At 30.8% G+C, this 10,537-nt stretch overlaps 1 protein-coding gene across 1 annotated transcript; it reads left to right on the plus strand.

The window, feature by feature from the left end:
- The first annotated feature begins 6,088 nt into the window (after positions 1 to 6,088).
- LOC106349069 (CBL-interacting serine/threonine-protein kinase 4) lies at positions 6,089 to 7,736 on the plus strand. Its single transcript, XM_013788964.3, has one exon. It carries the CDS (start codon positions 6,223 to 6,225, stop codon positions 7,642 to 7,644), a length of 1,422 nt encoding a protein of 473 aa, XP_013644418.1. The 5' UTR covers positions 6,089 to 6,222; the 3' UTR covers positions 7,645 to 7,736.
- Positions 7,737 to 10,537: the final 2,801 nt, after the last annotated feature.

A 10,537-nucleotide genomic window follows, 5' to 3' on the forward strand; every position in this document is an offset into this window, starting at 1 on the left:
AATATTTATATATATTATGAATATACATGCATTTGATTGGTGTTGTCTAGCCCAGTAGGAGTGAGAGCTGGGTAAAAGCCAGTACGAGTGAGCGCTGGTGCCCAGTAGGAGTGAGCGCTGGGTAGGTGCAAGGGAGGAGTAGTTTTGGATTGGAGTGGAGGAGGAGTTATTAAAAGTTTGTAGAGTTTTCCTTTCTGTTTTTTTTTTGCCTTATATTTCGGAAACTTTAGAAAGGTACAACTTGTAACAAGGGTTTTTTCTTTTGAATTAATTTTAACATTCAATTCAAAAAAAAAAAAAAAAAAAAGAATATACATGCATTTTTATCTTTTTTAATTAATTTTATATTTTAATATATGCATTATTTTTTTGTTGTGTTTAATTAGTTTTTTATATTTATGAAGTTACCTCATAAATTTATAATTTTTGGTATAAAACTGAATAAAAAAATTCGACGGTATATAAACCGAACCAAACCAAACCAAAATAGATATGGTTTAAATATGATAGTTATTTTTTATAAACCAAAATACCAAAGAAAAGAACCAAAATCGAACTGATATCCAGATTGGAGACCCCTAGTATCTTCGGTAAATTATAAAAGAATTTACTATGTTTAAAATAATTTTGACTATGTTTCGATTAATTATGAAATGATGATGTTTATTTTTTATTTTTGTCAACATGATATTTTTTACTTATTTGCAATAAGTTTTTTTTAGATATTTAGTTTTCATTAAATTTTTAAATATTTATTTCAATACAATAATTTATTAAATTAATTTGATCTGCATTTGTTCTGTTTGATCTGTATGATCTGCATTTATTCGGTTTGATGTGCAATTCTGTTTGATGTGCATATAGTTTAATAACTATGTACAATACAGTTCTGTGAAAATATTCATTCACGTGGGGATTAGCCAAAAAAAAAGTATTAAAGAACTACTATTATGTTACTATATTTCAGTGTCGTCATGGCTCATCGCATAAAATATACATGAAACAATAATGTGAGCAAAGAAAACATTTAACAATAATATATTAATAATGTAAGCAAAAATTGTATATGGTCCTTAATAATTTCATTTAATTGTTTTACATCTTCTAACAGTTTTATATTATATTTATTTAATAACAGAAAAAGGAAAAAGTATCTCATTTTAGTATATGTTAATACATCATTAGAATTTGTCATGTGCAAACTCGACATACTTTCTGAATACTATATAGAGTTATTAACACAAAAAGACAGTTTACGTGTTTTTATTACACTCAAGAATAGATTATGCTACCAAGACAGTTTTTGGTGGTTGAAGACTTATTTTTCCTTGAAAATGTGAAAACTAGAGATGGATATTTCAGTAAAACGACAATTTATGCTGGTTAGGGATTAGTTAGAGAGTTTGAATTTTGAAAAATATGGGTGATGACTTGGTGGACTTGAGATAAAGTTAGATTTGATAGATAAAATAACCTTGGGCCCGTAAAAATTATTTTTTTAATTGGTTAATTATCTCCTACAGAAAAAGTTACGGTTATGAGAGAGAAGAATACGAAGAAGCTTTCGGACAACCAGAATTTCAACCAAGCCGACGAATAACCGCCGGGTGATGACAGCATAACGGCGTAGACGATTAGGGAATCGGCGGGTAAATGTTTGGCAGAGAAGAACTATGGCGTTTTAGATATAATCTTCCAAAACTCGAAAACCAAAACTTATTTTTTGCTTGGTTTTTGGTTCTAATCGGTTAATTTATACTATAGCTGTAAGTTATAAAAGAAAAACGCAAATAAACGAAGATTCCATGATAAAGAATCAATGACGGCTCTGAGATCTATTTGTAGGAAACCTAAACCCTAATATGAAGAAGATGGAATTATTACAAAATTGTCACTCATATTAATTGTACACATTCACTTAAATGTACCGTAAAACATAACCTAGTTGAACATATTCACACATGTACACATATATGAAATTAATTTACATTCAAAAAATCGGGTTAACATTAAACACATGGACACATTAGCGTAAATATCCACGTGTACACTTATTACTAAATATATATACATGTACACTTATTACAAAATTTCTTGATGAGTTACATGTACATGTTATCGTAAATATCTATGTGTACACTTGTTACTAAATATATATACATGTACACTGATTAATAAATTTTTGATCAGTTGCATGTGCATCGTGTACACATTTATTGCATTATACATATGTACACAAAGCCACAAAATCCACATGTACACTGTATTAGCCATATGTAAGAGGCATATGTATGTTGGTTTATAAATATTTACACTTGCACATTTCATAATTGTTATCTTTTATATGTTGGTTTATAAATATTTACACTTGCACATTTCATAATTGTTATCTTTTAAACATGATCCATCTGAGAATATCATTTTTTATAAGAGTAGTGTTTACAAACTACATTATACATACATGTGAACACGAGAAATCAAACATTATAATATACATATAACTTAATTGTAAACATTCACAAAAAGATTATACCCTCTTGCAATAACCCATAAACCTCAATAAATTAAATTATAACCACTTAAACCTAAAACAAACTTTTAACCCTACAAAATGGCCATATATATGTAGATTTAATGTTCATGTTAACATCATAACTGTGGACAACATATGAATTTAATGTACATAAAAAATTGGTTTAACGTTGTGCACATGTACACTTTAACGTAAGTATCCATGTGTACACTAGTTACATGTACACTGATTATAAAATTTGTTGATTAGTTACAAGTGCATCGTGTACACATTTGTTGCACTATACATATGTACACGAGGCTACAAAATCCACATGTAGACTGTATTAGCCCTATGTAGGAGCCATATGTATGTCGGTTTATAAATATTTACACTTGCACCTTTCATAATTGTTATCTTTTAAACATGATCCAGCTGAGAATTGCATTTTTTTGATAAGAGTAGTGTTTACAAACTACTTTGATAAAGTCAACGTGTACACTTAATTTTGACTGGCACATGTACATTAATCCAAAAAGCTTATGTGTACATCATTTTACTTGTACACCTAATAAATTTTGAACATACATTTACATAAGTTAAAACAGAGGCCTAGAATAAGCGGCGAGATGGAGGAGATGAAGGCGGTGAGACAGAGGCGGCGACGAGAAGGACACGAGGCGAAGGCGGTGAGACAGAGGCGGTGAAGGCGGCGACGAGAACAAGACAAGGACGAGACAGAGACGAGACGGAGGCAGGAATTTCAGCTGAGGGTTGGATCGGAAACAGAAAGCTATGTTATTGATGACTGGTGTAGAGTTTCCATGAATTTACAGAAGAACCGTGAAAAATACAAAGGAAGATGATGAATGTGATTTTATCTAAAATAAAGAATCTGGACCGTCGATTTAAAAGGTACAAAAGAAAATCTAATGGTTAGGATATGAGACATATGCAAATCTTGTCAAAGATTTCAAAATTAATCTGAACCGTTGAGATGGCAGAAAGATGTGGGGTGGAGGTTTATTCCCGCTAAAACAATAGCTAGGTTAGTCAGTGGTTAGTTATAAAATAACTAGTTTATTTAGGCAAAAAAGAAGCTGTTAGGATAAACTGCCTTGGTAGAAGGAAAATGTCTTTTTGTGTTATAAAAAACTCAAAACTGCCTTTGAGTGTAATTATTTCTACTATATATGCATCATGTTACAATATAACACCTATTAGTTCAAAGATGTTGTCATATTATACATATAGTTTGTATAGTTTTTAATGCGTTTTTTTGTTCAGATATGTGATAATGTGGTGGCATGTTGTTCGTCTAGTTAGCAATTATTTTTTTCTTTTACAGTCCAATGACAAACTACCTCTCGTCATAAGCAAATAATTTCCCCCTAATATCAGAAAATCTGCATATTGCACTACAATTACAATAGAAGAAACACTGCAAATAACCTTATACATACCATTGCACAACTAAATTTAGTATGTGAGAACAGCGCATATTCATGAACTCACCACCTAGTACAAATGTATCACTACCTTTTGTTTCCAAATTTGATTTTAATCTTCAAAAGATTAAGGGTTGGTTGTAGCATTATCAATTGTTATGGCTAAGATCTTTCTATCTTTGGATATTTTTGAAGGTGTTTTCCTTGCGTATGAGTAGATTTGGAGTATCTTCAATCCATTTTGAAATCTTTCAATGGATTAGGTTTCTTTGGTGATCTGTGGGTTGCCCTTCGTCATCTTCTTCTCGCTTGAAGAAAGTGATTGTGATTGAATGTTTTGAGATATGAGGTCTTCAAGGTTCCTTTGTTGATGGATTAGTCACCTCAAATATTTAAGCGGACTCTATCCTCATTGCTCGTTTCTGATCCGATTGTGGTTGGTTTGGGATTGAGGTTGTGTCGATCCTCCATCTCTTCTCCTTCAAAGCTTTAGATCCAGTTTGGTATTTTTTCCTCTTTGGAAGATAAGGCAGGGAGTTGCATGTCATGTGGCATCCTGGAGTCATTCACCTCAAAGGTTTTTCTCTGTTATCTTCTCTAGATCCATTACCTATTTCTTCTGATATTTTGTAACAGGTTCAGACTTGGAGTTGTGGGGGTTTGATTTTGATCTCAAGTCCATATAGCTGTGGGATCTACTTTTCATTTATCTGGCTTAAATCTTATCGTTGTTTCCGTTTGAAGCCGTCCACATAATGTTTATGGGCTTAGTAAGTGTTAGAAATAAATGTCTGAGGCAAATAGATGCCGATCCATTAGAAGGTTGAACCTCATTTCTGTTGTGTATCTAGTTGATATATATACAATGAATATAAGATTTACTATTCTATTTTGGTGACTTTTTAGTATAGTATGTGAAGGTATTTCGATTCAATTTCATGTGTTTGACGATTGGACCATGTCTATTTTGAAGAGACGCGTTACAATATTATGGATTCAAATATAGCGAGTCATGGAACAGAATTCTTAAAGTATTTTGTGAGTTTCATCTAATCCTTTTGTCTGAAATTCCATTTATTCAATAGATTCTATTAAACACAATAACACAAAGTTGATAGGATACATCGCATCAAAAAAACCAAAACAAGCTCTTGAAAAACACATTTAAACAATTAGAAAATATGATAGGAAATATACGACTCCAAGAAAAATTAGTGATGAATTTCACACCAAAATATAATTTTGGATTTTTCCAATACAATCGATACAAGAATGGTCTTGTTCACATTTTTTACCAATCGAAGTGCTTTTCCATATCACAAGGAGCTGCAGTCACGTTCATTGCATACGCGGTAAAAATTCTCCAAATAAAGATAGATTTTTTTTCTCTGTTTAAAATATGTTTTCGAAGAAAGGAAGTTTGCTCTAGAACCCGTTGAACAACCTGCAATAACAATTACTATGAAAATCGGAACAAAATGAGTATATCTCCAGTTAGAAAAGCCGAAGGAAAACCAAAATATCCCATGAAACTTTGAAAAACAACTAGGATGAAGCCATAAGCTAGAAAACAAAGAAAACAACTATTAGAAGAGAAATCTCAATGTCAGTGCTACGAAGGCAACGAGAGCGAGCAGAAGAAAAAAATTATCTTTGTTTTCTCTCAAATGCTGACGGCTAGATTTAATATCTCTCTGTATATCTATGAAGTTTCTTCTTATCTACATGTTTAATTAGTGTCCAGTGTGAATATAAAATTAAACTATAATATATGAGTATTTAATATAGTATAAATTTTAAAATACTATTTATACTGTAAAGAGATATTTTATTCTATAGAAATGATATAGAATATAATAAAGAATTTTTATTTATAACATAATATATATTTTTGAGAAATATATGTTTTAAAAAGTAATTTATGGTGTATGTAAAAAATCTAAATATATTATTGTGCACGATTATTTGTTTACAACTATTATGGTAAAAGGTTTGAAAAAAATAATTGACATGGGATTGAACAAGCTTATTAAAAATAATATAAACAAACAAAAAGAGAGAGGAGAGATTATGATTCCAAAATACACAGAGGCATATTAGTCTAAAATATCATTAATATGGAATATATTATAACATTTTTGTTGATATGTGTATTGAGTGAATTTTAGTTTTCAAAAGATTATTGCAGGCATTTTCCCTTAAAATAGTCAAAAATTATTATTGTAACAACAAAACGTTTTAACTTTTAACCTCTTCAACAATATGCAGTCAATGGAAAATTCTTTCTTTCCTTATAAAAGCAGAAAACACAGTCTCCAAAATCTCTATAACAGCCCTCAAACCTCTTCAACAAAAAATATTCTCAGGCTCCCTCCGCCAGCAACACCAGCTATGGGCTTTCCATCTCCAGCATCACCAGAAAAAAACCCAGGGACCATTCTGCTCGGTAAATACGAACTTGGTCGCCGATTAGGCAGTGGTAGCTTTGCCAAAGTCCATGTGGCTCGTTCCATCGAAGCCGGCGAACTCGTGGCCGTTAAAATCATCGACAAGAAAAAAACAGCTGATGCCGGTATGGAACCGAGGATTATCCGCGAGATAGAAGCCATGCGCCGCCTCCACAACCACCCCAACGTCCTCAAAATCCACGAAGTCATGGCCACCAAAACCAAAATCTATCTCGTCATGGAACTCGCCGCCGGTGGAGAGCTTTTCACCAGAATCCGCCGTTTTGGCTGCATTCAAGAATCTGCCGCGCGTCGCTACTTCCAGCAGCTAGCCTCCGCGCTAACCTTCTGCCACCGAGAAGGAATCGCTCACCGCGACGTGAAGCCGCAGAATCTCCTCCTCGATAAGCAAGGAAACCTCAAGGTCTCCGACTTCGGTTTATCGGCTCTCCCGGAGCACCGTAGCAGCACCGGGTTGCTCCAAACATCGTGCGGCACACCGGCTTACACAGCTCCGGAGGTGATCGCTCAGAAGTCATACGACGGAGCTAAGGCGGATTCGTGGTCGTGCGGTGTCTTCCTCTTTGTTCTTCTCGCGGGTTACGTTCCTTTTGAGGATTCAAACGTTGTTACCATGTACCGGAAGATCCAAGGGAGAGATTACAAGTTCCCAAACTGGATCTCGAAACCTGCTCGATCCATCATCTACAAGTTGCTCGATCCGAATCCGGAAACGAGGATGAGTATCGAAGCTGTAACTGAAACCAAATGGTTCAAGAAATCCCTTGAAACCTCCGAGTTTAAATCCAGTGTCTTGGAATCGGATGATCGATTGGGTAAATTGACAAGTCATACGATCACAGCGTTTGATTTGATCTCGTTATCTGCGGGATTGGATCTATCGGGGCTGTTTGAGAGGAGGAAGAGGAAGGAGACCAGGTTTACTGCGACGGTTTCGGCGGAAGGAGTTGTGGAGAAGGCCAAGACGATAGGGGAAAAGTTGGGGTTTAGAGTGGAGAAGAAGAAGGAGGCGATGGCTTTGGGGTTGGGAAAAGGAAGAACGACGGTGATGGTTGAGGCGGTGGAGCTGGTGGAAGGTTTGGTTGTGGCGGAGGTGAAGGTGGTGGAAGGTGAGGAGGAGGAATCTTATTGGTCGGAGCTTATTGTAGAGTTTGAGGAGATTGTGCTTTCATGGCACAGTGACGTATCTGTAAAAGTTGAAAGTGACTTAGCTTAACTTTGAAGATTCAATTTTGTAAAAGAAATTTTATGTAAAATATCATAGATTAGTTCATTTTTAGAGTTATCGAACCCTCAAATTTTAAGATTTTTTAGTTCTCCATTCAAATTTTCAAATTCGAAGATTTACTAGTCAAAACTACAAAACACTATTTAATTTTTATTTTTAGTCTTAATAATTATGTAACTTACATATAATTTTACTAATATTGATTTTATATCACTTTAATCTTTATAGTTATATTTCACTTAAATATTCAAATATATACATATATATATACATATTATTAGTACATTAATTATATAGTTATGTTAAAACTAAATCAAAATTATTAATATAAAATAACATTATGTAAGATAAGAACAATATGTATATGTAATTGAATCATTTTGTAACTTTTTCTTCTAGTTGATATACTTTCTCTTAAAATTTAAAGATTTGCTTGTTCGGTAAAACTAAAATATACATATATGAGCTATAAATATTGTGTTTTGAATTGTTAGTGTGTAACTATTATTTATTTACAAAAGTTTAGTACTTATAATTATTATTAGATTAAAATATAATATATAGAAATATTCAAAGATATACTTGAGATGCATTGTTGGAGTAATCAACTTCAAAAAATTTATTTTGAAGATTACTTGTTGTTGGAAACTTTTTTAGTTTAAAAATAAAATAAAATAAAGATTTGTAAAATTTGACCTTATTTTTAATGGTATATAAGAAGAGGGGTTAATGTAACTAGTATCAACTTTTTAATTAATATCTAATCTATTAAAACAGAGTCCTATTTTTATCTACCTAAGGAAAGTTCATTTTAAATTTTGGACTCTTTCGGTTTTCTTACTAGCCTACCTTATATATTGGATCTGTACAAATTTGTTATCGTAATAACTATATACACGCTAGCTAAATAATATAACCGGTTCACTTTAACTAAACCAACGTCTAAAATACTGAAACCATCCGAAATTAACTGATATGTTAACCGGTTGACTTAAATTAAACCAAACTCTAATATACTAAAACCATCCGAACTTAGCCGATATATCATTTGCTATTATAAGATCAATATAATAACTCTAATTGGACATCATGTTACAATATATTATCGTAACAGGTTCTCTTCATCTCGCTACATGCAATAGAAAATGTCAAATTATGAGTTATTTGGTTCATCTTTCACCATACAGAACATTCCAATAGGTGAAGAAATAAATTTAAAACCACAATACCACACTATTATCTGCATACAAGCTACTCTCATATAGAGTTTTGATCATGTTCACCATTTACATTACATATGTTTAGTTTGAGCTATTAAACCCAAAGATTTAATTAAACATTTCCATTCATATCAATGGTCTAATTCCAATTTTAAATATATTAGATTATTATCTATAATAAATCGTAGACTAAAATATTCTAAGCACATCAAGAGGAGAATTTAGCAAATCTAAACTAACGTGTCTTGCAAACAAAATCATTTATATATTAATTGAGAATCATTTAAAAAAGTGTAACCTTAATTTATACTAATTAAAAAGAGACTATGCTTAGGTGTCACTTAATTAAAATGATAACTTAGTTTATGTGGCAGCTTAAGAATCAATTGAAAAAAATATTGGTCTAAAATCCAATTACTTGGAAATATTATATTAACCTAAAATATAAGAAACATATATTCTTTCCTAAAATAAAAGCTATGAAATTACCTAATATGATTAACATATATACGAAAATTAATGATTATTAATAATAAAGATTTGATAACAATTTTTGCATCATTCTTCATTTTTTTTTATTTTATATTATTAAAAATTTAAATAATCACATTAACCATAAAATAAAAAAAAAATTATATTTTTTCAGATATGTTTTATTTTGAATTTTTTAAAACGACTTTAAATTACAAAAAAATATTAAAAATCCCTTTGAAAATTTTGTGATCAATGACTTAATTTTTTTTGTTATAACATGATACAAATGATCATAAAATCGTATAAATGTGAATTTTTATTTAATAGATATTCATATTAAATAATATATATATATATATATATATAATAATATTAATTTCTTTTAAATTAAACTATGTACCATTTAAACATACATAAATATGTTAATTTTGAAATTTGCATTGAAAGAGTATTGGGACCTTAATATATTAATTTTGAAATTTGCCTAGAACCAATATGAACCATCATCATTTTCTTAAATGGGCATAGAACCATTTTTAATGATTAACTAAAAGGATCACGTACATAGTAAAATGTGTTTTTGTTTAAAAATTATTGCATATCCAAAATCAATATGAACCATCATCATCGTTTATTTTTTTTTCACAATATAAATATAGGGTTGGACAAAAAATTTGAATCCATAAAAATCGAACCAAGGCCGATCCAAAGAATAATACTGAACTTTAACAAAAAATGGTTAGATATCTGAATGGGTTCAAAATATTGGTATCTAGAGAACATGAACCGAACCCGATCCAAACCTTAAGATTTTAGGTATCTGAATATGTCCGAACAAGATTTATATACTTAAATATATTTATTATTTTTAAATTTAATATCTAAAAGAATATACAGAATATATAAAACGTTTTTAAGTTGTCCAGAAAACTTGGAAATATATACAAATAGCTATAAGTACATGTTTAAAATAACTAAACGATACTTATAATACCTAAAATACTTAAAATATCTATTGATTTCCAAACCAAATATTTAAGCTAAACCAATTTTTATGTTAAGTTTAAGTATTTTGGCATACATTATTCAAATTTATATGTTATATAATATTTTTATTTTTAGATTTTGAAAACTTTAAAGTATATATGAACTTTAATTTTTGAAAAAAATTAAATAGGTTATCCAAA

This window comes from Brassica napus, chromosome C1 (assembly GCF_020379485.1).
Source record: "Brassica napus cultivar Da-Ae chromosome C1, Da-Ae, whole genome shotgun sequence".
NCBI classification, from domain to species: domain Eukaryota; kingdom Viridiplantae; phylum Streptophyta; class Magnoliopsida; order Brassicales; family Brassicaceae; genus Brassica; species Brassica napus.